General features: G+C 48.4%; 2 protein-coding genes across 5 annotated transcripts; one reads left to right on the forward strand and one right to left on the reverse strand.

The window, feature by feature from the left end:
* Window positions 1–457: 457 nt before the first annotated feature.
* UBFD1 (ubiquitin family domain containing 1) lies at window positions 458–14,641 on the reverse strand. 2 transcript variants are annotated; one of them, XM_075899941.2, is made up of 7 exons: window positions 14,517–14,641; window positions 13,661–13,912; window positions 13,374–13,582; window positions 11,032–11,097; window positions 10,757–10,862; window positions 6,963–7,045; window positions 458–5,480 (listed from the first exon to the last, which is right to left on the reverse strand). In XM_075899941.2, the coding sequence occupies exons 2-7, from the start codon at window positions 13,893–13,895 to the stop codon at window positions 5,370–5,372; spliced, it is 810 nt and encodes a 269-aa protein (XP_075756056.1). In that variant the 5' UTR covers window positions 13,896–13,912; window positions 14,517–14,641; the 3' UTR covers window positions 458–5,369. The 2 variants fall into 2 exon arrangements, with proteins under 2 accessions (XP_075756056.1, XP_075756055.1); XM_075899940.2 differs by lacking the exon at window positions 14,517–14,641 and adding an exon at window positions 14,035–14,180.
* Window positions 14,642–14,848: 207 nt separating this feature from the next.
* Window positions 14,849–25,133, forward strand: EARS2 (glutamyl-tRNA synthetase 2, mitochondrial). Of its 3 annotated transcripts, none has more exons than XM_075899939.2 (9): window positions 14,849–15,028; window positions 16,882–17,037; window positions 18,201–18,390; window positions 18,766–19,238; window positions 20,575–20,683; window positions 21,231–21,384; window positions 22,306–22,436; window positions 22,862–22,997; window positions 24,161–25,133. In XM_075899939.2, exons 1-9 carry the CDS (start codon window positions 14,884–14,886, stop codon window positions 24,242–24,244), a joined length of 1,578 nt encoding a protein of 525 aa, XP_075756054.2. In that variant the 5' UTR covers window positions 14,849–14,883; the 3' UTR covers window positions 24,245–25,133. The 3 variants fall into 3 exon arrangements, with proteins under 3 accessions (XP_075756054.2, XP_089625470.1, XP_089625469.1); XM_089769344.1 differs by having other exon boundaries at window positions 19,066–19,238; XM_089769343.1 differs by lacking the exon at window positions 24,161–25,133 and having other exon boundaries at window positions 22,839–22,978.
* The last annotated feature ends 1,323 nt before the right edge of the window (window positions 25,134–26,456 follow it).

Consider the following 26,456-nt stretch of genomic DNA (forward strand, 5'->3'; position numbering starts at 1 on the left):
CCCAGAACCCTTGCACAATATGTTCTTGTGCAAGAAGCTGCCAGCGTAGACATAGCTCTAGGGTTGCCAGGTACTTTCACAAAAAAATCCCAAACATGGCGGGGGAGGGGGAACCAAATTTGTTGAGCAAAAAAAAAAAAAAAAAAAAAAAAAAAAAAAAAAAATCCCCCTTGGCCTTCTATCCAAGAAAAACAGAAAATACATTTTTTTTTTAAGTGGACAAAAGACAATTACCAGGCTGTCTGGGCAAACACCGGACACCTGGCAACCCTACACCCTTCCTCATAGATTGGGGAGTGTAAGTAATGCAGTCTGCGCTATACCAGTCAGACTAGATGATCACTATGGCCCCCTTCTGTTGTTGGTACCTATGAAGATGTTCTCTAACAGATTATTCTTGAATTATTTTCTATAGAAAACAGTGTATGTAGAATGTAAATCACTGACACACAGCATGCTTAATTATCAAACTTTAATAGATAAGACTAATTTTACAGAATAAAACAATAGGATAACCAGTCAAGGTTACACTTAAAAAAAATCCAGCAGTGCAAATCTAAGACTAAATATTTGTCATCTCCCCCTCCTCCAAAATAGGAAATAGATTATTTTAAAATACCATAATTATGGTACTTACATATTCCATTTTATAATAATTCTGCAGTGAAAACTTAAACATGGTCTTAAAAAAAAAAAAGATATAGAACCAAAGAATGAATTACCTAGAATATGGGTAAAATATAGTAAACGTCTTTGAGCCACATAAAGCACATTTTTTGCTGGAAGGTAAAATGACCATGTGGTCTACATATGACTTGCTACAGCGATCCTAGCCTCCCTCCAATGAAGTGACCCTGACAATAAACATGATAAAAAAAGTCAACTCAGAACTGGCAATGGAAGTATGGACTATGAATCTCCAAATTAAATAGATGTCTTGGGAAAGGAGAGAGAGAGGAGTCAAGAGTGAAAGGAGAGTTTGAAAGCAAAACTTTCAGCATGGAGTTGGCACCCCAACCAACTGAATCACAGAGTTCTGAGCATGTGCTCTGAGGAGAACAGGCCAGTGGCCTGATAGCTGCATCACCGATTATTCTGAGGGACAGTTGAAGTCAGATAAGAGAAAAAGGAAGAAATCACCACCAAAATATGGCACCTTTGATATAAATGGTATTGAATAGGAACTGTCTATCTTTGGCCCTTACCATATGGAAAGGTGGATACAATCTGTGCATATGCTACAAGGGTATTGCATGTTATCAGTTTCTTAACTAATCCTTTCCTGAACCACTTTTTCTTTTTCTCTTGTGACTTTGCCCAACTAACCACCACAAAAGAACCCTTATCCTAACTAGTAATACATTATCCTTGAGATATACTTACTCTTGCATGATTTAATTTAAGGTTGAAATTAATGTGGGAAACTTACAGGTATTATACATTCTTCATACAAAAATGACTGAGCATAAGAATTGGTGCAGCTGATGCTTGTGCCCAGTAAAAATGTAAAAGCATAGGATTGTACTGATATGCAAATACCATCAGTAAGATGCTTACACTCGAGATGTTGAGAATTACGGAGTGGATACTATATTCAAAACAAGCGGAGATAAAGGAGACATCCCAGGCGAGGAAAGATCAGAAGCAATACAGAAAAGGGCATGCTCCTATTTTGGTAGCATTGACTAGATGTTCAACTTCAATGAGGCACCTGACTTACAGGGGTTGGTGCTAATGTACTTCAAAGAAACACTGGCACCTAGAATGGCTAATACAGATATGTTGGCCAGATGACACCTGAAAAACAGCGAGGATTGGTGCTCATGGAAATACTTTCCTCATTCCCACCAAAAATATGCATTCCAAATACTTTCACTGCTTGCCAGTAACCATAAAAGTTACCTATGCTGCTACTTCATGATGGGGTACTAATGAGAAATATATTCTTTTAGAATTAGGATTAGAAGAACGCCCTATTAAAGAGTTTAACATGAAAATAACTGAAGAAATTCAACTTCTGTATAGTTCATAAAGATAATTAAAAATGATGGCAAATTCCCTATGGTCTTTAAACAAATAATCTTTAATAATCTTATTCAGCCAATTGAAGTACAAATAAAATGTATCTAATTTCTAATGTTTATTTTGCAGTAAGTGTGTGTTACGTACGGGTATGCCAACATACTCTTTACCCCATCTCTGCTCGTGCGCGCCTTGGTCTCTTTGGATCAATGGTTCTTCGTCGAGTGGTGTCCCCGGGGGTGCTTTACTCGAGGTGCTGGACTCGTCCCGGCACAGAGGTGAGTCCAGTACCTCGAGTGGAGCACCCATGGGGACACACATCTCGAAGAACAGATGTTACTGCACAAGGTGAGTAACTCTTTCATATCCTGGATCCAGCAAGGAATCGCCCATGGTTACATAAAGGGAATTCAGGGATATTTGGACTTGGACTCAGCAGACTGTAGTACATACACTGAAGTTATTGTGTATCCTAGGTGTTTATGAACAAAGTTAACTAAAGTTATGTCTACACAAGACACCTTGCAGCAGCACAGTTGTGCTGTTATAAGGTCTCCCATCTAGCCACTTTTTGCCAATGGGAGAAAGCACTCCTGTTGGCATAATTAAACCACCACCAACGAATGGCAGTAACCATGTCAGGTGGATCGTGTCTCCTGCTGATCTAGTGCTGTGCACACCAGCACTTCTGTGATGTAACTGATCGCTCAGTATGTTTACACACATTTGATCAACAAAAGTGCTAGTGTAGATATAGCTTAGGTTACTTTTGCAGAGAGTAGCTAACCACACAAAGCTCCACATTGCTCCAGATAGAACTGAGATAAGGGGCACTGTCAACTTTTATATTAGTATTTCAGATTATTCTCAAATTCAAATAAACTTTCATAAAACCCCAAAGCAATGAACAGCCAAGAAATCCCAAGCCACCAATGAAAACAGGTTAGACGCAGATCCCCTTCCCGTGCTGTAACCCAAACAACCGCCCCTAGAATCTGAAACTGAAATTGGGTGAACAAAAGTGGTATGAATTTCATGTTTTAAATCAAATGAAGGTAAAAGGAAATAAGGAACATAAACAGGGAAAAGTTCCTTTGAATGTAATTATTTTCTACATTTGTAATAACATAAGATGTTTGTAATGCAAGAGCTAGAATTTTTTCCACTAACGGTGTCCTTTGAAATGTCAGTGATCTGTTTTACCCGGCACAGGCACTAGTGGTACAGTGTGCTCAGCCACATTACTGAGTATGAACACTGAGTTCACTGGAGTGTTTAGAAGAAATTGCAGGACAGGACAGAATGCAGGGGGAATGCACTTTCTTTCAAATACTGCAGTTTTAGCCTTAATACTAAAATTGGCCATCAGAAGATAAAAAGCATGATATCTGCATGTAAGTTTTACATCTCGCTCAAAGGTAATAAAACCGACAGCAACTCTATTACCAGAATGAATGCACTTGCTAAGGGCTTTCAGAGGTTGTCCTAGGAAACTCACATTGTACTATTTCAGAACAGTCCGTTACAATGCACGTATTAATATGGCAAGACACATTAGTATGGGTTTTCATATATAAAGGAAGTCTCTCAAGCTACTAGTGTAACACGCATGTGACCAACTTATAGACAGGGGAATAGAACACCTTTGACACTAATTTATACTGCAGGGATATTCAAACTGGAAAGACAAACCAGAGCCACATTATATTGCCACCAGTAGTCTGCAGGCAAATAAAGAACCTTAATGCAAATTGACTTTCAACAATCATATCTGAAGAAGTAAAAAAAGCCCACACCACAGCTGACCCCTCCCCTTCTATCTTTATAAAAGAAGTTTGTATCTGCTGAGTTTCAACATGGTTATTTCAAATAAAATGAAATATGAACAAGGAATATGTTAAATCTAGCCTTTGATAAAGAGGGATGTTTCCCTTCCAATTTCACAAACACATATCAAATAATACTAAGAAGTGTACAGTGTTTTAAAAAACCAAGAGATAAAAATTGGAACAGTGATCTGTTATATGCAGGTTAATTGGATAGCAGGACTGATTCAGCCTTGCTGTGCAATACAATCCATTAAGGGCGTGAACCTTTCCAGGACTGAAAGGGTCCACTCAGAAAACCTGAGATCAATGGCACTTTAATTTAACTGCTAAATGAACAGGCAGAATGTCATGAGCTACAGATGAGGGACAATACTTCAGAAAAAACTAGGGTAAAAGAACTAGAATAATTAGTTGGAAACTTGAGGAAAGCTGAAGTGTAGCCTTACTATCTTTACCTTTTAAAGACGAGAGCCAGTTGTTGGGTGCATGTACAAAACTTTGTAGACTTACTGAATTATACTAGTAGGATTTTTCAAACTCCGATCACATATTCTACCCTATTTATGCAATATCCAAATAAAGGGGCATCTTGGCCAGTTTATCCCAAACATTAATAGGAAGTCTCTTTGGTTCACTTCCTGTAGCATCATCTTTATTACAACTGCAGCACACTCACTTCAGGAGTCCTTTGCAGAGTTCAGACAAAAACAAAACAAAACAAAAAATCAATACTAACTCAGGCAACTAGGTCAATGTTAGCATTTTGTTGCTGTAGGATAAAACAGACAAGGGCAGAAATATGCAACAACAACAAAAAAATGATTGAAATTGCATGAAATGGGACAGTAAGCAGCACCAAGCCATCTTGGCTACAGAAAGTCTACAGTGGTATCTTCCTGCTCCCAATATGCAACACTGCAAGCATCATCCCAGAGCTGCTGGTAGAAAAACAGAAGAACAGGGCATCTTTGGGTTAAAAAAAAGTTAAAAATTTGCTACTAAAAAGTCGAACCTGAAATAAAAGGGCCAGCATAATATGGCTTACAAAACCCCAATTTTGCATACTGTTTAAAAATTTAAAAAACTGTTTTCAAACTCTCAATCACAACCAAATAACTAAATTAAGTCTGTTTGTAACTGAAAAATTATGAAAATATCTGTCTTTTGTTCAAATCACATAAAAAATCCTCAACAATACAATGTAATATTTTCTTCTGAAAACTAAATTGGAAGATCTACTCTCAGCAGATTTAAGTGTATTACACACCATGTTTTATGAAGTACAATTTATTGATTTCCATTGTATTTGCTTTAAATATGATTGAAGCTGTCTGCAGAAAAGGGATGCTGAAATTTTTAAGTTAAAAATAAACTAATGGTGAAAGAACATCACCTCTGGCTTCTGTCAATGCCTCGTTATATCATATTTTATTAATAAAGTTCCAGGGATGTTGGAGGCCTCTCCCAGCAGTGTCCTTAGTTTTGTGTCAGTCTCCTGTGCCAGAGGTGAGCGTGCTTTCAAAAATACTGCCATTTGCCCAGTACTGTGTCTTTGATTGCATCAACATATTGAGTAGGTACCCAGTAGACCCAGTAGTAAGATGCTTCTGTAGGGCCCAGTTGAAATGCCTGCAAAATTAAAAGGACAACAGGTAGCATTTACAGACTGGAAACAAACAGAACAGGGGTGGTCAGACAATCTGAATGACCAAATCATTTAATCTACTGCAACTACTGCCTACTCCAAATGCCCCTACCTTGTACTTAGAGCAGACTCTGCAGCACAACTCTTAAAAAAAAATGTAAACCAATGAGCTCAGTGCATAGGGCTGAGAAGCCAACAAAGGGCAGAGGAACATGGCTACATGGAAGCAGTTGAAATTGTAGCAAGTATTTTGTATATTTAAATGTTAAATACCGTTATCCACTTATTCTGACTGATGTAACAGGAGAGAGAAGTATAAAGTGGCGACAGCTTCTCTCCTTGCAGTTTGAGGAATAGTTTTATACCCTAATGTGAAGAGGCTGCTTTTTCCACCTGAGTGATCACAAGTGGACCGTTTGGAACAGCTTCCTCTTGCAGACAGTAAGTTTTTGCTCAAGGCATTTTCCTACCACAGAGAGAAGTGGAATTTCTGTCCAAGAAACGTATTTAAACATTACAAAGTTTAGTCACCGGGATATTCTTTACCAAAAAAAGCCTGAACTGGAGGGGCCGGAGGGGAAAAAGGAACTCTTGGACTTTAAAAAGCCCCATAGCAGAATCAGCATTACCCTCACTTGATATATATGACTTTCTTAAACACAATACCAACATTTCAGAGATTCAATTCAATACTTTCAAGTGGGGGGTGGGAAAATTCTTTACTCCACTGAGGCAGATAGGGAAGATGAATGGAACAGGAATTAATACAGGGAAATACCACCATTAGCAACCAACCAAGAGCTAAACTCTTCTCTGACAAAGGAACCTTACCACAAAGAGAAAATGATCGGGTGGAAGTTCAGTCTAGGACTACTAACTTCCTCCTACTGTAACTGTCAGTTAAGTTCTGACTGAGTTACTGTAACAGTCAGAACTTAACTGACAGAGTTAAAAAGTGCTCTGGCATAGATTTTTAGAGGACAGTAATGCTGAAGATGTGGAATTCTTACTGGCATCAACAGTAGGGACAGAAGTGTTGTTACAAAGGAAGAAACTGAAAAACAAATATTAAATATGCATACAATCAGATCGGCTGATGGGCAGGTTTTCAGAAGAGTTCAGTACCCAATATGCACCAAACAAATTGAACTTTTCTGAAACATCTATCCCCAAGTATAATGGTACAAACATTTCTGACTGAAGCTGCATTGTCACTGCAAACCATAGGATTTTAAATTCCTTGAAAGCTTGTATGGAAACAGTCCAGTATCCCAAAATCATGGCAAGCATTCAGCTTATATTGTTCAGAATATTCACTTTGTAATAGTAGACCATAGGGTCAGACTTGAAGCAAGTAAAACCTTCAAGGCTGTCAGCCTTTAAGTTATTCTAACTTAAACCTCTTGTTTCAGTGTATTAGCATCAAGTGATTAATCTGTTGTTATTGAAGCAAAGGAATCACTTACCATCATGTGGTAATCCTCATGTCCTTCAATAGGTTCACTCACCACATTTTTAATGGACCCCATGGGTATTTTTTCTGTTCTCTCTACATTGAAATGGATTAAAAATAATGTTTGATATATCAGCAGTGCTTTGCTACAGTGCCACATGTCTACTTCAGACTGGCTACAGGCAGGGGGTAGCAGCATGCAAGCAATTCAATGTAATTCCAGTTTCTGCCACCTACATTCTGATGACTCATAGGGTATGTCTACACTTGCACCCTCTTTCGAGAGAGGGACGCAAATGAAGACATTCGAAATTGCAAATGAAGCTGGGATTTAAATATCCCACGCTTCATTTGCATATTCGCATTATGGCGCTATTTCGAAATAACAGACGCTGTTAAGATGCGATTATTTTGAGAGAAAATCCTTCTCTCGAAATAACTGGTAAACCTCCTTAACAGTGGGATATTTAAACCCCAGCTTCATTTGCAATTTCGAATGTCTTCATTTGCATCCCTCTCTCGAAAAAGGGTGCAAGTGTAGACATACACATATTGTGCCAGGTAGCTCCTCTAAATATCACACAACCTCATTTTCTTCAACAACCAATATACGACCCTAACCTTGCAAACACTTATGTACGTGCTTAGCTTTACTACTGTGAGCAGTCCCATTAAAACTGATAAGACTCACAACTGTAAAGTTAGGCACATACAAAACTGTATGTGGGATCAGGTTCTAACAGTAGAAAACAAATACCTTTTTTCATCCTTCCAATTTCTGTATAGTTTAGGTATGAAAAAGTGTACAATTCTCTATCAAGATCTAGTTCTGTCTCCAGCACAAGTCTGCATTTAATTATTATAAAAAGGTACTACAAAAAAAGGAAGGGAAACATTAAAGTGAGAGTGTAAAAGAGAGAAAAAACAAGAGATATTGAAAAAAATATGATCACGTTACAAAACAACAGATTAGGTAGTCAAAACAACAGATTAGGTAGTCGGTTGTGGCAAGGAGGAATTACTATACTATAAAACTCACAATGGATTTCTTCCATTGCTTTTTATCTATGAAATATGTCCTCACTTCCTCCGTTAGACTTTTAATTGACATTTTTCCTTTTCACTCCTACTTCCATCACCCATGTCAGTCTGACACTCATTTCATCTTGCTGAGAACAGGACACAGATAAAAACCAAGCTCAAACTGGGTTTTGCCCACACAAGCTTATGATACTATATATTTTTGTTAGATTCTAAGGTGCCACAGGACTACTCATTGTTTTTATAGAAGCCAAGCTAGGCACACCTTAAATGAGGAACACCTTTTGAAGTGCAATCCAGAAAGTGGCAACTGCTTGGAAAAGAAGCATAAGAAAGTGCTAAATATTTTTACACCACAGAGAATACAAAAACCCAATATTCTTCATTTTAATGCAGTTATTACCCTGACACTATGACAGTCACAGACCAAGTCCAATCTAATTGATGGAAGGATGATCATTTACTGTGTTACATTACAGATAAAGAAAAGAGGCACAGTCAGGGGAATTTGCTTGCCTTAGATCAGTGTTTCTCAGGGTGAGCAGTGGGCCCACTTTGAGAAAGCTGCCCGTTTGTTTACCTAAAGGCTTCATAGTCACAGAGCCTTGTGGCTCCCATTGGCTCTGGTTTGTCATTTCCTGCCAAGGGGAGCCGTGGAGAAACACTGCCCTAGATCAAAAGGTGGTTTAGAAATATTGATCCTCACAATTTGTATTAGAGGGAAAGAGGGAATCATTCAAACACCAAGAACACACCTGCCCGTAATGAAATGGACAGCAGCTCTGAATGGACTGTACCAACTCCCAGCTCATACTGTAACACAACTGTGTCTTCATCAATCATTTAGCCAACAAAAATGAGTCAATGTACAGAATTGGTGCCACAAATTCATATTTTTCAAGTCCATAAGCGACCATGATGGTAATCTAGTCTGACCTTCTGGACATCACAGACCCAGGATGCATCTACATAGCACCCTAAAATCGAAAGACGACATACACAATCTGTGCAGTGCAAATTGCATCTTATTTCGAAAGTATTTCGAAATAGCTTATTTTGAAAACTGGCGCATCTACACAGCCCCAAATTTCAAAATAAGGTGCTATTTCGAGACATCCCTTATCCCTTGTGCAACGAGGTTTACCGGGTTTGCAAAACAGAGCACCCGTTATTTCAAAAAATATTTCAATATCTTGTGTAGGTGGGGGTAGTAATTCAGGATACCTCTGGTATCCTGAAATAGCTGTGCAGTATAGACATACCCTCACAGAATTCACTTAATCTCCTGCTGGGCTCTGGAAGGAGATCAGTACTGTATGGGAAGTAAAGTTTGCAAAGCTCAACATAAGCATTAATAGTCATCTTGCAGCAGGCAATTGTCATCCAAGCCAACATAATAATCCAGTTAAGGTTCTACTCGGACAAAAAGTTCCCCCCATTCATCTCCCCCATCTTTGCAGCATCATCCTGTTTTGGCTAAGGGAACGAGGCATGGGTTCTCTTCGTTACCTGAAAGGAAAGGGGTTATTTGACAGCAATGTCCTCTGCGCACTGCTACCTCCACAGCACTTTCAGCTCCTGCTGGCCTGCCTTCAAGACTGTACACTGAATTCCCTGCACATGCTGTCATCTCTAAACTAGACTGCAATTACACAGCACTGAAATGAGTCATCCAGAGTATTTGAGTTCCTAGAACAATTAATGAGAGCGGTGACAGTATTCCTAGCAGTATCCCAGCTCAGAGACCCTCTGTGGCTTTAGACAAGTCACTGAGTCTCCCAGCGCTGTGGGGATTAAACTGCTTATGAAGTGCTCTGAAGAGAAATGTTATTAATACTAAGTATTATAATCCACAATTGAGAGCAATGGCGAAGGATAGATTATGTCACAGAGGTCACGGATCTCCCAGGCGCCAGCCCCAGAGCTCCGAGCTACTATGCTGGCCCCCCACCTCCCTCACCTCCAAGCTGGGCTTTGGCTGTCATCCCTCAAACCCCCTTTATTTTTAGCAAAAAGTCATAGATAAGGTCACAGGCTTCAGGAATCTGTCCATTACTTTTATTAAAAATAACTATGGCAAAAATCTTACCCTTAGTTATGGCTTACGGTAAATGACCGTATTTAAGCTTTCCAATTACAAATATGTAAAATATTTTGTAATATTCGCCACATGAAGAAAGCGTTTCTGGGAACGAAACAGAGTGAACATTTGATTTGGAAAGATTAATATAAAAAAGCAGGAGCTATTCCTTTAATAAAGTTTATTTTTGACCGAAACTCACATTTATGATGGGACTGCCAACAAGGTACCCGATCTGCCACTGCTAGCAGCAAATATCTCCAGTGGTTGGGGACGTGATGCTACATGGGGAAGGCTCTGAGTTGCTACAGAGAATTCTTTCCTAAGTGTCTGTCTGGTGGATCTTGCGCACGTGCTCAAGTTCTAATCGACTGCCATATTTGGGGGAGGGAAAGAATATTCCCTCAGGCTCGATTGGCAGAGACGCTGTCCCCCCCCCCCCTTCTTGGATGGGTCACTTGCAGGTCTGAACTATCATAACTGGAAGTCTTTAAACTTTAATTTAAGGACTTTGGTAACTGAGACAGAAGTTATGGGTCTATTCCAGAAGCGGGTAGGTGAGGTTCTGTGGCCTGCAACGTGCAGGTGGTCAGACTAGATGATCATGATGGTGCCTTCTGATCTTTGAGTCTAGTCTGTACACAACTAGTCAATATCTGGGGTATGTAATAGTCTTAGCTACTTACCTTTAGTGCCTATCCACAGCTGATCTTGCTCTAGTTTAAAGGTCAGCCTCACTTTTCCCCCTGTTTTGTTGTACATGCCGGATAAGGGCACTGTTGGCAGGCGCTCCTAAAAATGCACAATACTAAGAGTGACAATGCAAGACTTAGAATGCACAAGAAAAGCTGTGATAGCAGGGGGGGAAACAAAGCTGGAAAAAAGTCTCATGAAGTATGAACAATGGGCTGGTAGTATTTTTTCTGATCAGGACAATGTTCCAAGTGGTTATTTAACTTACCTGAGCACCCTTAACAGAAGGCATTACATCTTCCGGTTTTCCTTTATCCAATACTTTCCTGTGTTGCTATAACAAAAACCAGAAATTAGACTACACTGAAGTGTGATACAAAGCTTTTAATTTACTCCCAACCACTTTTTGAAATATGTTCTACCGTTAGAACTTATCAATGTTGGTCCCATCTTCTAGCACTGATTGTAAGTGAGAAATATACTATTTCAGAGTGGAATAGAACCCAAGGATTAGAACTTAGTGTTACATAAGAACTTTACAAGTCCAAATTTCAATAGCTCTATGTAGCATTTAAAAATGGGATAAAAGACATCTATCATATGGAAAACGGTTAGTTTTAAGTGTTAACAGGTTTGTTTTTTTTAAATGGGTGTCTAAAGAAATATTGTGATAAACAAAACCCACAGAAGATCTGGAGAAAGGGGTAAACGGTTAGGTGGCAAAATTTGCAGATGATAATAAATTGCTCAAGATAGTTAAGACCAAAGCAGACTGAAGAGCTTTACAAGGATCTCAGAAAACTAGATGACTGGGCAACAAAATGGCAAATGAATTTTAATGTTGATAAATGCAAAACAACACACATTGGAAATATAATCCCAACTATGGACAGAAAATGATGGGACCTAAATTAGCTGTTACCACTCAAGAGAGAGATCTTGGAGTCATTGTGGAGAATTCGCTGAATGTGCAGCATCAGTCAAAAAAGCAAACAGAATGTTAGAAATCATTTAAAAAGGGATAGAGAATAAGACAGACAAGTTTATTGCCTCTATAAATCCATGGTACACCCACATCTCGAATACGGTGTATAGATGTGGTTGCCTCCTCTCAAAAAGATATCTTAGCATGGGAAAAAAATTCAGAAAAGGACAACAAAAATGATGGCAGCTGTTCCAAATCCCTAATATGAAGACAGATTAAGAAGACGGGGACTTTTCATTTTAGAAAAAGGAGACTAAGGGAGGATATGATAGAAAGCTATGAAATCATGACTGGTGTGGAGAAAGTGAATAAGGGAAAGTTATTTACTTGTTCTCATAATATAAGAACTAGGGGTCACCAAATTAAATTAATAGGTGGCAGATTTAAAAGAAACAAAACGAAGTACTTCACGCAACTCACAGTCAACCTGTGGAACCTTGTCAAAGATATAGTAGAGGCCAGGACTTTATCAGGGGGTTCAAATAAAAAAAAAAAGCTAGATAAATTCATGGAGAATTAGTCCATCAATGGCTGTTAACCAGACTGGGCTGGGCTGGTGTCCCTATCCTCTGTCTGTCAGAAGCTTGGGGAATGGGTGACGGGTGGGATCGCTTGAGGATTCCCTGTTCTGTTTATTCCCTCTGGGTGCACAGGATACTGGACTACAGGAGCCTTTGGTTTGACCAAGTATGGCTGTTCTTATGATGCAAAAATGGAGAAAGTTTTCTAATGTGTGCAGACACCAAGAACCAGTTTAATATCACAGAAGAATTATTCCTTAGCAAGACAATTGTAATAATCAGGTGTTATGTTCAATGAGTGTTAGAAGCACAATCCCTAGATTTAATACAGTAACACTGCAAAAAAACAACACCCCCGGATTAGGACACTGAGTAGGAAGGAAAAATATGCTTGCAACTGACAAGTTTGCTGAGTACCTTTGAATAATGATGAAATTTACAGTATGTGTGAACAATGATGAGTATAAAAAGACAAAAGAACATTTTATAAAAGAGTTATACACCAACAGCTATCATTAACTTGCAATGGAATTTGTTGCTGATGAAAGAGATGGGAGTGAAAACTATAATTAAAAGCCTTCTACTTAGCCCTACCACAGATATAGTACAACCATGACAGCATGCTTCTTTACACTGCAGCTGACCTTGCTTATGTGTTCATTTAGACATGAAACGAGTTCAGGGTTCTCTGTGCTGATGAAGCTCCTGAAAAAGAACCACTGTGTGCCAAAACTAGAATTCTAGGAACGGGACTAAAATCATTGAGCTGTTTCACATTAGTGACTTGACGGTCACCAATTTTTGTTCACCTGATGTAAAAGAAGAAACTAAACATGAAATATGGAGCCTGTCTCTTGTGCATTCTTGCTACTAACATTTGTCTTACTAAGTTGCTGAGCTCCATCACCAGCACAGCACTGATCTTGCAAAAATCATTGGTTAGATGTTAATATGTTCTACTGTTAGAACTCATCTGTGCTAGTCCCATCTTCTAGCACAGGTGGTAAGTAAGAAAGACTACTGCCGAGTGGACTAGAACCCAAGGGTACACAAGAACCACACAAGCCCACATTTCCTATGCCAAGTTACGGAGACCTCCCTTACCTTTTGCCTACAGAGGGGCTCTTTTTTATTTTCTTCCGTTTTCACCTCCTGTTGCGCAGCATCTTTGGGAGTATTGACTGCTAGCACATCATTGATCGTGGAACCAACCACCATTATCTTTGCACCGTTGGTGACTTTTATTTCCCGCAACGTCTTCTCCTCCGGTAGAAGTCCCTTGAACATGACTTTCTGCATGGTGGGCGGCAGGCCTGAGAGCGAGAAGGCGAGAGCGGCGTGAGCCCCGCGGCGGGCCCGGGGGGGGCGAGGCGCCGGCCGCGGCCCGTTACCTGTGAGCGCGTGGATCCGCTCTTTCAGCTCGGCCCCGGTGCTGTCCAGCGGGCACCGCACGTCGTACTTGGTCTTGTTCCAGATGATCTTCAGCTCGACCAGCTCCCGCGCGGGCTCGGAGTCGCCGCCGTTGCTGACCGAGGCCTGCGGCGGGGCCGGCTCGTCGGGCAGCGGGGCCCCCCCGGCGGGGGAAGGGCTCTCCCCGGCCCCGCCGCCCAGCGCCGCGCGCTCCATGCCGGGCTCGGACACGTCTGAGGAGACAAACAGCCCGGCCGGCGGGCGGTTACCCGGGGCCGGCCGGGGACGCGCGGCCCCCCCCCCCCCTCCCCCGCAGCCCCGCCCCGCGCCCGGCCCGGCTGCGCCCCGCGCTCACCATCAGGGGAGGCAGAGGCAGAGGCGGCCATGATGATTGTGTACAATCCGCCCGCGGGGGGTGCTGGGAAACGCCGTGCGCTGGGATTGGCCCGCGCCGGCCCCCGTAGCCCGCCCCCGCCGGCCCGGGATTGGCCCGCGCCGGCCCCCGTAGCCCGCCCCCGCCGGCCCGGGATTGGCTCCTGCCGGCCCCCGTAGCCCGCCCCCGCCGGCCCGGGATTGGCCCTGCCGGCCCCCGTAGCCCGCCTCCGCCGGCCCGGGATTGGCCCCTGCCGGCCCCCGTAGCCCGCCTCCGCCAGCGGGGCCAGGCGAGAGCGCCGCGCTGCCCACGGGCCGGGCCAGCCGCTCCCGGCGTGGCGCGGCCCCAACGTGCCCTCGGGGGTTCCCGCCCCATGTGCGGAATAATTGCGCTCCGTGCACCGAGTTGCGCGCGGAGGTGCACCACCCGGGGACACACTAGCCCGCTGGCGGGTCCCTGCTCACCAGCCGGGCGGCGTCGGGCTCCCCCCGGAGCGGCCGCACCTGCTCCCTGGGGCCGGGCACCGGACCGGGCGTCGCGCCCGACTGCACGTGGGACCCATCAGTGTGTGAGGGGGGCGGGGCCGCTTCTCCAGTCCGAGACCCCCCCCCCCCGGTTATTGGCCCCGGCGGAGTAATTCCGGGGGCGGGGCCGGTGCAGACACACGGGTACCAGCACCAGGCCCCGCCGCGGAGGGAGGGACCCTGCGCCTTTAAGAGGCGCCCCGCCCCCTGCCGGGGGCGCAGCGGATTGGCTGGCTGCGAACCCGGATGCGCCTCTCCGCGCCCACGTGCGTGTGTCGCTCCACGTGGCGGAACGGGCGGGTTCTCCATGGCGCCTGCGCTGCGCGGCCTGGGGCCGCTTCTGCGGGCTGCCCCTGGGGGGCTGCGTGCGCGGGGGCCCGGGGTGTCGTCCCCGGCGGGGGCCGGGCCCCGCGGCGCCAGGGTGAGGGTGCGGTTCGCGCCCAGCCCCACAGGTAACGGGCCCCGGCGTGGCGTTCCCTGTGCGGGGCTCGCTGGCGGGGCGGGGGGGCTTTGCCCGCTTGCTGGAGGGAATCTCCCTCGTTTCGTCAAAGCCCTGCAGACGGGTCTGTGGCTTGTTCAGGTCTGCGCGCTCCGGGGTTGGGGCACTGTCCGTTTAAGCTACAATACGGGTAGGCCACAAACATTGATTTGAAAGTGTCCCGGTGCAGATCAGTGATAGAGACGCAGCCGTGTTAGTCTGGGGTAGCTGGAACAAAACACAGGGCTATGTAGCACTTTAAAGACTAACAAGATGGTTTATTAAAGCTCATCATCTAATAAACCATCTTGTTAGTCTTTAAAGTGCTACATAGTCCTGTCTTTTGTTTCTCCCGTGGTTTAAACAGGCCTGAGGCGGAGCTGAGCATGGAACTCCAGCTGCCAGCTGATGTTTCTGTGTCACAGAAATAGGTGCCTTAAAAATAACTAAGAACACAATCTGGCAAACTGTCCTGTCCACTTGGGCCTCTTAGCCTGTGCAGAGCAACACGGGCTTGAGTGTTTCTTGAGGGTGAGTGTTTTGTAATATCAGGGCCTAAAATGGCTAGTTCTGTATGCTCAGTACTAGACACCGCTGTCTGCCAGGGATGTTAACATTTGGTTAAGCAGGTGACTGTAACTGCTGAAAATCTCAGCGGTTACTTGGTTACGTGCTGCTGGCTCTGCAGGATAAAGTTTAAATAAGCTTTATCCTGCAGAGCCCTGGGTGAAGCTCTTCCCTGGGAGCAGGATGGGCAGCTCTTGCCCACCTGGCTCCCCAGGGGAGGGGAGTCTGAGTGTAACCGACACTATTAACCGATAAGCATCAGCATCTCAGTTAAATGGTTACTCAGTTACACTCTAAAATCCTTACTGTCTTCCTGTGAAAATATACCAGTGTTTGTTGATTTTTTTTTGTTTGTTTGTTTTCAGGTTCTCTTTTGCTAGCTTGCTCCAAGGGCTTGTTAAATGTGGGTTGCAGGGGAAACTCAACTAAAACTGAACATTCATAAAAGCATCTCTGCTAGAGGTGATGCCTGACATTTACATCCTTCCAGCGGGGAAGGCTCCCAAAACCTTTTAAATACCTTTTAAAAATCTGCCTTTTATATCCACGCTGAGACACCCTCCCTAGATCTGTCTCATCACACTTTGCAACCAGTTGCATCTATTAAACTGCCTATGGGAATGTTGTATGTCAGGCCAGGAGCAGAACTTGCAGTGGTCTGCCCCAGTGTACAGTGTCCCAAAGAAAGATAAAGGACAGTTTCCTTCAGTTATTACTAGAAGCTGTGCTTTGTGGCATCACTCCTAGCTGGTGGGATCAGTACAAACAGGCAAACGCTCGGGCAGCGTTGGCAATCTGCAAGCTTGTGTGAGATTACACAACCCACCCGCGATACCATTGGTGATGGCCCTTAGCTGGCCTGTTTGCTCTCTGATGCCTTGTCTGTAGCAGGAAAATGAACAACTGCTGATCATTTTCAATACGAGATCCCTTCACTGTTTGAGAGGAAGACCAAGGTTGCTCGTACCTTCCAGAAGGGTTGTGAGACTGGCTTTCTCCAGGGGACACTGTCCTTTAAACTGTGTTCAGCACCAGTTCTGGGGAAGCCATTTCTTCAGCACTTCAGCTTTAATGAAGCGTTTTAATGACCTGTGTGGCCAAATGGCATTTCACTGCGGACCCGCCTTTCACTTGTACATGTAATAATGTGATCTGCTCAGTGCCATCACAAACAATAGCTGACAGCTCCTATGAAAAATCTCTTCTGTTGAGTGGATTTTATTTGGCCTGACTTGCTCTACTTTTGCTCTTCTATCCCAGGCTTTTTGCACTTGGGCGGCCTTCGTACTGCTTTGTACAACTACATTTTTGCCAGAAAACACCAAGGGGCTTTTATCTTGAGAGTGGAAGATACGGATCAAAGTCGTGTGGTGGCTGGCGCTGCAGAAGGAATAGAGGATATGCTGAATTGGGCAGGTAACTTCCAAATCTGTACAGTTCACTTCTTAATTACTGAAACGACCTACACCCGTGATGAGACAGCTGTTAAATGAATCTCACTGAAATGCAAGGTTCCGTCAGCATTGTTCCTAGTGCAGTGGTCCCCAACCTTTTGGGGCTGCCGCGCACCCGAGGGCAGGGTTGCGCACGCGCCGTGCGCCTGGGGGCAGGGCCGTGCATGTGCCGTGCGCCCGGGGCGCAAGAATGGCTTCAGCCGGCTCTGATCACTCGGGCGCCATGACGCCCACAGGCACCGCATTAGGGACCACTGGTCTAGTGGTTACTGTAACAGGCTAGGAGCCAGAAGGATCCTAATGAGCAGGTGAGTGTTTTTTGGTTTTCCTGTGCAGAGGAGCCCAGGCGTTTTGGTAGGGATGCATTTCTTTCCAGTTAGTCTATTTGGAATCATGGGAGGTTGGAGAAAAGGGCAGGAGCTGGAATGGAGAGAACTCAGCATGAGTTCATAAATTGTGTGCATGTAATTTGCGAAGAAAGAGTTGAATAGACTTTTTAGCAGGGATGATGTAGGCAGTGCTGGGTCCTGGTGTGAGGGCAGGGGACTGGACTTGACCCCTCGAGGTCCCTTCCAGTCCTAGTGTTCTAGGATTCTGTGTCTGAGGTGTGGGACATGTCTTAAAAGATTCAGACATCTGAGAGCGCTCCAGTCCGTCCTTTGCCTCTCCCTGTGTTCGGATGAATGTTAAAGCAGTTACATTATTGGGGAGAGCTTGGGAGGATGGTGTTACTCCAAATGCCAAGTACCCTGGCAATCAATAACTTTTCAGTTGATAAAATAATGGGCTCTGAAATCTCAGCTGCATGTCTGTGAAGAGAGTGTAACTTTACCCCAGGAAGGTGTGCGCGTGCACAGACACATAATCCCCCCCCCCCCCCATGCTGCGTGAAATGTATTAGATCTGCTCAAGTGTTTGCCAGTTTGTGATGGTCTCGCCTGCCGGTGGCTGGAGACCTGAAAGAGACTCTAACACTATTGATTTCATTGGAAGATTCCTCCCTAGCTCGCCTTGTAGAGTCCCATGCTGCACATGAGCAGAGCGCTCTGTAGATTCACTGTGAACTGCTGCCGTCTGACCCCTGCTGAACGCGCTGTCCCCTTGGCCCATAACTCTGCTTTCCAGGAATCCCACCTGATGAAAGCCCCCGCGAGGGAGGCCCGGTCGGGCCCTACCAGCAGTCATGCAGACTTGAGCTGTACAAGAAAGCCAGCGAGGCGCTTCTGGAGCGCGGCGCTGCCTACCGCTGCTTTTGCACCCCTCGGCGCCTGGAACTGCTGAAGAAGGAAGCGCTACGGAATCGACAGACACCACGGTAGGGGGCTGCCTGTGGACTGTGCGTGAAGGGGACTCTGGCTCTGAGGCACCACCTGCCTAGCCACAGGGGCACTTTAGCGCCAAACATGTTTGTTGTTGAGGAGAGTTCTGGGTTCTAGCCCAACTAAGCCTCTCTGCTTATCACGTCTTTACCCCGTACTGTCGCTAAGGAGCATTACGCGTGCTAGCTGATCAAGCCTCCCAGCCCCCCACCCTTCCCGTGAGGCGGGAAAGTGGACAGGAATCATCCCCACGCAGCTGACGTGGCTCGACCCGGCCCCGGGAGCCTCGCTGCCCGAGCTGAGCTTAGGACTGGGGCTCAGACTAGAATGGGAAAAGCTGAACGTTTGCCCCTGCTCGCCTCTCCCCACAGCTATGACAACAGGTGCCGCCACCTGAGCCCCAGGCAAGTGGCTGAGAAGCTGTCGCAGGGCTCTGACTACGTGGTCCGTTTCCAGCTGAAGGAAGGTGCTGAGCCCTTTCATGATCTGGTCTATGGGTGGAGCAAGCACGAAGTGGCTGCTGTGGAAGGGGACCCGGTGATCCTAAAAGGGGACGACTTCCCCACGTATCACCTGGCCAGCGTGGTGGATGACCATCACATGGGAATCAGTCACGTTCTGCGTGGGACCGAGTGGCTCACTTCCACATCCAAGCACCTTCTTCTCTACAGAGCCTTTGGCTGGGACCCGCCGCGGTTCGGCCACCTTCCCCTGCTCCTGAACAAGGATGGCAGTAAACTGTCCAAACGGCAGGGAGACGTTTTCCTGGGGCATTTTGTTCAAGACGGCTGCTTGCCGGAAGCCCTGCTGGACATCATCACCAACTGTGGCTCTGGATTTGCAGGTACGGGGGGCAGGCCTGACGCACGGGGAGCGGCCCCGAGGTCTGGCTACTTGACACGTTTGCTGCGCGTGGAAAGAGTTGGAGTGAATGGTGCAGCTATTGAGGAGCTTTGTAAGCCCCTTGGCGGGGTGAGGTCCTGAGCTTAGTGACCCCCCAGCGACCGGCTCAGCAAAGAGGGAATGGATCAGGGAGATTAACCCAAACCCCCTCCTACATCCGGGAGGGGCCCTCCCGAGCATGGGGGATGGCCAGGGGAAAGTCCACCCTGCTGCCTATGTCAGAGCATCTCCATCAGGAGAGGTTTTCAGTCCCCAGCTCTGTCTGTTCAGCACCAGCTTTGCTGTCAAATGGAAAGAGCTGGATGCAGGTGTAGCAAGGGCCGCGCTCCCCTGGGGACTGTTGGAGGCACGTCTGCTCTCTGACTGAGAACATCAGAACAGCCAGACGGAGTTAGACCAAAGGCCCATCCAGCCCAGGGTCCGGTCGGCCCACAGTGGCCAACGGCAGGGGCCCCAGAGGGAGGGAACAGAGCAGGAATCCTCACGTGATCCCTCCCCTGTCGTCCCGTCCCAGCTTTGCAGTTAAAACGCACACTAAAGATTTTCCCCGCCTGTTTAACCTGTGAGTGCATGGGAAGCTGGGCCAGTCGCTCCCTCCCCAACTCTCCGCAGGTCTCGTAAACCGTCGTGGTCCTGCTGAGACGTTGGGCTCGGAACCCCCCCCCCCGCGAGTTAACCCTTCCCAGGGATGAAACGTTCTGCCCCGAGACATGTGCTGCTTGTTGGGCCATGGGGAGGATTTCTCTTTATGCAGAGAGGCAGAAAGCCAGAGGGACAAGTCCCTGGGTCCACGCAGCCCATGGGCCTCTCCACGCTGGCTGGTGCCTAGAGGGCACAGGATCATTCTGATTCAGTGTGTTCCCCTCGGCTGCTGTAACTGGTCCGTGCTGCCGTGAAATGGCTCTGTACCTGCCCTGGTGCTGCCTGGCCAACTGCTGCATGGGCAGGGGCAGAGTTAAGGGGAAATTCCAGGTTAGGTTAGGACACTTCTCAAATGCTTCATTCAGTGTCAGCCATTGGAGCCAGCAGGAACTCCCAGGGCGCTGCCTGTCGCTGGGGCATGGTAGAAAACGTGGGGGAGTCTGTCCTCGGGCTGAGGCTGGCCCGGCCCAAACGCCTGCCATTAGGGCTCTACCTTTCGGGTAAGCATGTCCCCTGGTACCGAGCAGGTGGGGAGGGACCCTCCCGTGTCACTCTGTCCTGGGCCGCACTGACAGCCGTGATACTAGATCTCCGTGGGAGCGAATGCCTGAGGCCACTGGTGGGTTATTTTTCAGGGAATCAGATGGGCAGGACGCTGGAGGAGCTCATCTCGGAGTTTGATGTGGGCAGAATCACCACCCACTCAGCCCTGCTGGATCTTGACAAGCTCCCAGAATTCAACAGGTATGAGAACTGGCAGCAGCCCCTTATTCCTCTCCAACCAGCCCTACAAATCCCCCAGCAGGGGCTTAGATTTACCGCCTGACTCTGGCCGCCTGCTGGCCCCATCGTGGCTGCTCCTCTGGACTCTCCATTGTTGCGTTCCCCCCTCTCTGCCGTAAAGCAAACCGTTTTCCAGCAGCTCCACGGCAGCATCTTGCCCCCTGCACCATTGCTCCCTGCCTATTTCACTGACAGGGCCCAGCCCTGAAATCCGCCCTTCTGCAAATGGATACAAATGGGGGGATTGAGCCTGTGTGCGCCAGGAGCTCAGGTGGCGGCTCTGCAGCAGAGCCTCGCCAGACGGGCCACGTTGCGAGAATACAAGGACTTAAGTGTGGGTGAGAAATGGCTTTTCAGAAATCATCCTGGTTAATGGTGTAGTTCCGGGAAGCGCCCCGCCCGGAGAGCTAGTGACCCGCACTGTCGGGTGGATTTCTGAATGGCTCTGCTAGGCTGTGCTGAAGCCAGCAAGGGCCACGCCACTGGGATGGTTCGGTCTCCTGTGCAGGATTCACCTGCTCCGGCAGGTTGGAGATGAGCGGCTGCGAGGCCAGCTGGTGACGGAGCTGCAGAGGCGGGTGGAGCAGGCCTTTGGCGACCGGCTGGTGGACAGAGCGGTTCTAGAGAAGGGCTACGTGGAGCGAGTCCTCCTGCTGAGAAAGGTACGACGCCGGTGCCTGTGCCGGTGCCTGGGGCAGAGGCTCTGCGGGTAGCCCAGCTGGGTTCTGGGAAATGCTCTGACGCTCCGAGGCCTCGTGCCATGGGAGGTCCCCGTAGGCCTGCTTTGTGCCCAGAAGCTGAGCTGTGGAGTCAGCGAGGACGCTCCAGGCATCTCCTCTGCCTCTGCAGACATGCGTGTCTGCCCGTGCTGGGCTTGTGAGCAGCCGTTTGCATCACCAGACCCACCATGGCCTCAGCAGAGAGACCAAGGACTGAACGGGCCTTCTCTCGCCCCAGGAGGCTGGCTGTCTCCGGGGCTGGCTGCTGGGCAGCTGGAAGCTCGTCTGCCTTCTGCCTCTTCTGGGCTAAAGGGAGAGAGCCAGTGTGGTACTTTGTGGTGGAATCGAGGGTTCTGTCCTTCAGAGCCCGGATCTCAAAGGAGGTGGCGAGAAGGGGAGATGGTGGCCCTGCCTGAAGCTACGGGTCGAGGCCGCAGGGTTTCTTGGGGCCTATGCTCCGCTCCACGAGGTCGCTGCCGGTTGGGGGTCACTGCACGCTCTTGCTTTAGAAAGGCAGGAAACGCCTTGACGATGTGGTTTCACGATGGCAGCAGATACAAAATTACTCATGTGACTTCCTGCTTCTGCCCCCCATGAGTCAGTGTGGGAAGCCATTTGCAGGTCCGGCTCTGACTCGGCTTGCCTGCTGGCCTGTTGCTCAGGCTGGTAGCCCTCACTCGGGGTAGCCCAGCGCTTGCACGCCAGTGGGAAGTGGGTGTAAAATGCCCCGCAAGCCGAGCACCCGCATTCTGCCTGGTGAGCGCCAGGGCAGTGGGGAATGACCCCTTTGCCACCCTGTCCCTGAGACTGTCTCTGCTCTCCATGGGCTGCCTGGCCCTGACAGTCCACCCTTCCGTCCCGCAGGGTCACATAAGCAGCCTGAAGAACCTGGTGGCGCCTGAGTATTCTTACTTATGGGTCAAGCCGTCCGTGTCCCGAGAGCAGCTGCAAAGTGTCTCAGCAGAAGCAGATGAGATAGGAAAGCGAGTGATCGGGTAAGCGTCCCCTCCCTGCTCTGCTCTCTCCTGCCTGCCCCCTCTCGCTGGTCTTACTGCTCAGCCTGTGCTGGCGTCAGACACGCTCTAGAAAATGGGCTGCAGTTGGCACGTGCTGAGAAGCCAAACGCAGTCACACTCGGTCCTCGCCCCCCTGGCCTCTCTTGTCCGCTCTTGGTGCTCCCGTCCGGTCAGCCCCGAAGAGCAGCCTCTCCCCCGTCTGTTAAATGTTCAAACTCGCAGCTTTGCGCTTTCTCCCACGCTGTCCCGTGGGGGGTGGGGGGCACTGTTTGTAAACATCCACTAGGGATGTGAAAGGTTAATGGGGGGAGGGGCTGGAGCAGCTCCCCATAGGCAGGGGGCTACCCCAGATGGGAATTCCTCTCCCCCACGTGCCACTAGATTGAGAGCATCTTCTCTGAAAGGCTGATGGAAGGGCAGATGGGTGCTCTGACTACAGAAGGGCTGAATGAAGACCTGAGAGGCCTGGAGGAGCAGATGAGAGGGACCAAGTACAGCAGCATGATGAAACTCCTCCGCTTGGCCCTCAGTGGGCAGCAGGTAACAGCCATAGGAGTTGAGCTGTTTCTATCTAACAGCCTGGTCACAGGACACAGGCTTGTGGGTGCTAGATCTTGTGGCACTTCCTCAGGCCTGCTGAGGAGCAAACCCGGATCACTTTTGACTTGGCTGGTGGTTGGCGTGCTGGCCAGGCATCAGCTTCCTGGAGACTCGCCCTGATGTTCCTTGGGAGAGCCCTTCGGACCTGCAGGAGGCTTTATGCTTCTCTGGGCCGGTCCCAGGTTTCTGCTGTGATGTTACATCTTGTCCGAGAGAGATTTTCTGGCTGCCTCTCAGTTAATTTATCTGCCTGCAGGGTGTTTCTTTGCCTTAAAAGGTCACGGAGCCTAAACTGCCTTGGGTATTTCTCATTCACATCTCACACATTCCGCAGATTGCACACACATTCATAAGCAATATGGTTTCTAGGCAAAGTGGCCTAGAGTAACAAGTTGCATTGTACTAAAGATAACCTGCCAAATGCGTGATAAAAAGCTTAACCTAAATTAGAACTAAGAAAGCCAATGTCTGGAAAGGGGCGGAAAGCAGAGGGGTATGTCCAGTTAGCTAGATGCCAGTGGAGAGGAGGGAGGGGGATCTTGTGTGTGTTCCTCAGTTATGGTAAGTGACTGCGCTAATGTGAAAGCTCCTTGTCAGAGAGTGATGCTAGGAGTGACTAGAGGCATCAAGTCCACCCCTCCCCCCAGAGTTGCAAACCTGTGGTTGGAAAGACACAGGCTGGTTTGTAAGGAGCATTGTCAGCTGTTGGGTTCTTGTGTGCGTCACGGCTCATAATGTAACCAACAGTAAATTCCTCCTTCTGTCCAAAATGAGTTCTCTTGGCGAGTTCTCTTGGCGAGTTCTCTTGGCAGAACTCCTCTGAGTTTGAAGGCGCTACCCCAGTGGAGAAGTTGGCCTGATGGGAATTTTTCTTCCCTGAAAACAGACCCAGTGTCTCGTATTAGAAACGTCAGGTTATTTTAATTGCAGGTGACTGACAACTCCTCAGTCAGCCCTCTCCAGTATAGAGGGATACAGAGTTGTACCTGCTGCATGTTACCAAGGGAGAACGTCAGTGGCTTTCCGATACAGTGCTGGGATGAGTGTGAGTGGAACGGAGTGCTGGCTTCCACTTGTGCAGTGTCTGTTGTGTGTGTTTTCAGCATGGACCCAGCGTTGCTGAGATGATGGTTTCCTTGGGACCCAGAGAAGTGTGTGAACGGATTCGGAAGGTTCTGTCCAACTAGCAAGAACTTTCCCAGGAGGAATGACCCCAGCAGACCGCACTCCCCTCCAGATACTCCGAGCCCTCAGGACCCTGGTCTCATCTTTGTGGTCCGTATTTTAGAGGAGCTGGATCTAGGGGATGCAGTTGAGTTCAGATTCAAATCTGCTTCGTTGTCTACTTCTCGTGGGACCAGGCTGGTGTTCACAGTGGGACCTAGAGGTCTTCATCTTCACTGTATGCGCAAGTCCAGCCTGGCGTGGCAGGGACTGAAAGTGGTTACTTCTGATGGCTGCTTGATTTCCTGCAAGCCAGCAGCGCAGCGATCGCCTCCTGGAGCAGTGTCCACGTGACCCAGACACCGTCCCAGTGGATGCCAATTCGCCCCCAGCTGGCAATCTTAGCAGAGAAGTCACATGTAAATAGGCAACCGAAGGGTGATCCCCTCAGCTGTACAAAATGCCCTTGCAGGTCTGGCATTGGGTGCATGTTGGTGGCAGGCTGTTGTGGAGGGAAGTGTACACTTTCCATATCTTTCTTTCCAACATGGTAACTCCCACATTTCACATGAGTATTTTATTCTCCTTTTTAAAGTCCCGGATGTTTTTGGTTTTGAACTGGAGCCATCAAAAGAGAATCGAATAGCAGTTGCTGTGCTGGCATATCAGTGTATTTGGTCATTTCTACTAAGCAATTTAATTTGCAAACCCTCTTTTTTTGGACAAATGCACTTTCATTTTCACGTGAAATTGGGCTGCTGGATCCTTTCCTTGCAGAGACTCCTACCTGCCTCCCCACAAAACCCCTTCATGAGCGTAGGAGAGAGAAGCCTGCACATCTGTACAGCTGTGTCTAAATGTGAAGTGGGTGTGTAACTTTTTACAATAAAAAGCTGTGAATGTTTCACTGGGGCTTTTCTCAGCAGCTTGAGTGCTTCTCAGGTAGGGGAAGTAGCCGTGTCGCTCAAGAACTGTACAGTGGCCCTGTTTGGTTTCACATGTAGTAGGTTTTCCATAAGTGATGGGTTGGGAATTGTGATCAGAGTGAATGCGTAGTGTGTTTGTGTATAAAAGTATACTGGTTGGACCTCCCTCGTACAGCACCCTGGGGCCCTGACTGGTCCTGAATAAGGGAATTTACCGGATCGGGGAGGCCCCCTGTCACTAGCCTCCCAGGCTGCCACCCCTCTCTGCTGCTGGCTCTGCTTTTGGCTCGGCACCCGTCTGCTGATGGAGCTACCAGCCCCCATATCCTCTGGTCCAGGAACAGCCGTGAGGGAGGTGCACCCTGTACACACATGATGCTCCGGTGGTGCCGGGTTTGAAATGTGACCTGCCAAACATTTACATGTGAATTTGAGGCTGGGTAGGGAGGGCAGAAGGTTTTGGGGAGTCTGGTTCAGCAGCAGTTGGGGGGGAGGGGATAGTAGCGCTCTCCCCGGCCTTGCTGGGCTGTTAGTGGGAGGTGCTTTCTTGGGGACATCCAGCTCCTGTGAGTCCTGGCTCTTACGTTCCAAACGTTGCACTTGAGCAGCACCTGCCCGTCTGCTGCTGGGGGAGATATGAGAGGCCCGCCTCGGCCGGAGGCAAGGGAGCGGCAGGCGCCCAACTGCCCAGGGCAAGGGGCAAAGCCTTGAAAGGGGGGGGGGGGGGAGTGTTTCTTGCCCATTTCATACCTGCCCTGGGCTCTGCTCCGCAAAGGGGAGTGGGCTGCTGGGTGCCTGCTGGGGGACACCTGGCCCTGGGCCCTGCGGGGAGGGGGGGTGCTGGGACGGGGGCTTGCTGCAGGCGGGTGGGTGCTGGGACTGGGGGGGGGGGCTCGCTGCAGGGGCGTACTGGGACGGGAGGGCTCGCTGCAGGGGGGTGCTGGGGCGGGGGGTTCGCTGCTGGGACGGGGGGCTTTGCTGCTGGGGGGGGGGTGCTGGGGACGGGAGGGCTCGCTGCAGGGGGGTGCTGGGACGGGGGGCTGCAGGGGGGTGCTGGGGCGGGGGGGCTGGGGCGGGGGCTCGCTGCAGGGGGGTGCTGGGACGGGGGTTCGCTGTAGGGGGGTGCTGGGATGGGGGGTTCGCTGCTGGGACGGGGGCTCGCTGCAGGGGGGTGCTGGGGCGGGGGGGGTGCTGGGATGGGGGTTCGCTGCAGGGGGGTGCTGGGACGGGGGTTCGCTGCTGGGACGGGCTCGCTGCAGGGGGGTGCTGGGACGGGGGCTCGCTGCAGGGGGGTGCTGGGGGGGGGGCT

The sequence above is a fragment of the Pelodiscus sinensis genome, chromosome 15 (assembly GCF_052426305.1).
Source record: "Pelodiscus sinensis isolate ZL-2025 chromosome 15, ASM5242630v1, whole genome shotgun sequence".
Taxonomy (NCBI): Eukaryota; Metazoa; Chordata; order Testudines; family Trionychidae; genus Pelodiscus; species Pelodiscus sinensis.

Bases quoted from the DNA above. Each gene is read 5' to 3' on its own strand.
- UBFD1 (XM_075899940.2), bottom strand. From the start codon at position 14,065: ATGGCCGCCTCTGCCTCTGCCTCCCCTGATG. The intron at 13,913-14,034 runs GTGAGCGCGGGG...TTGTCTCCTCAG, and splicing joins TGCCTCTGCCTCCCCTGATG to ACGTGTCCGAGCCCGGCATG. The intron at 7,046-10,756 runs GTAAGTAGCTAA...ATTTCAATGTAG, and splicing joins GCTGTGGATAGGCACTAAAG to AGAGAACAGAAAAAATACCC.
- EARS2 (XM_075899939.2), top strand. From the start codon at position 14,884: ATGGCGCCTGCGCTGCGCGGCCTGGGGCCGCTTCTGCGGGCTGCCCCT. The intron at 17,038-18,200 runs GTAACTTCCAAA...TCTGCTTTCCAG, and splicing joins GGATATGCTGAATTGGGCAG to GAATCCCACCTGATGAAAGC. The intron at 22,437-22,861 runs GTAAGCGTCCCC...CTTCTCTGAAAG, and splicing joins ATAGGAAAGCGAGTGATCGG to GCTGATGGAAGGGCAGATGG.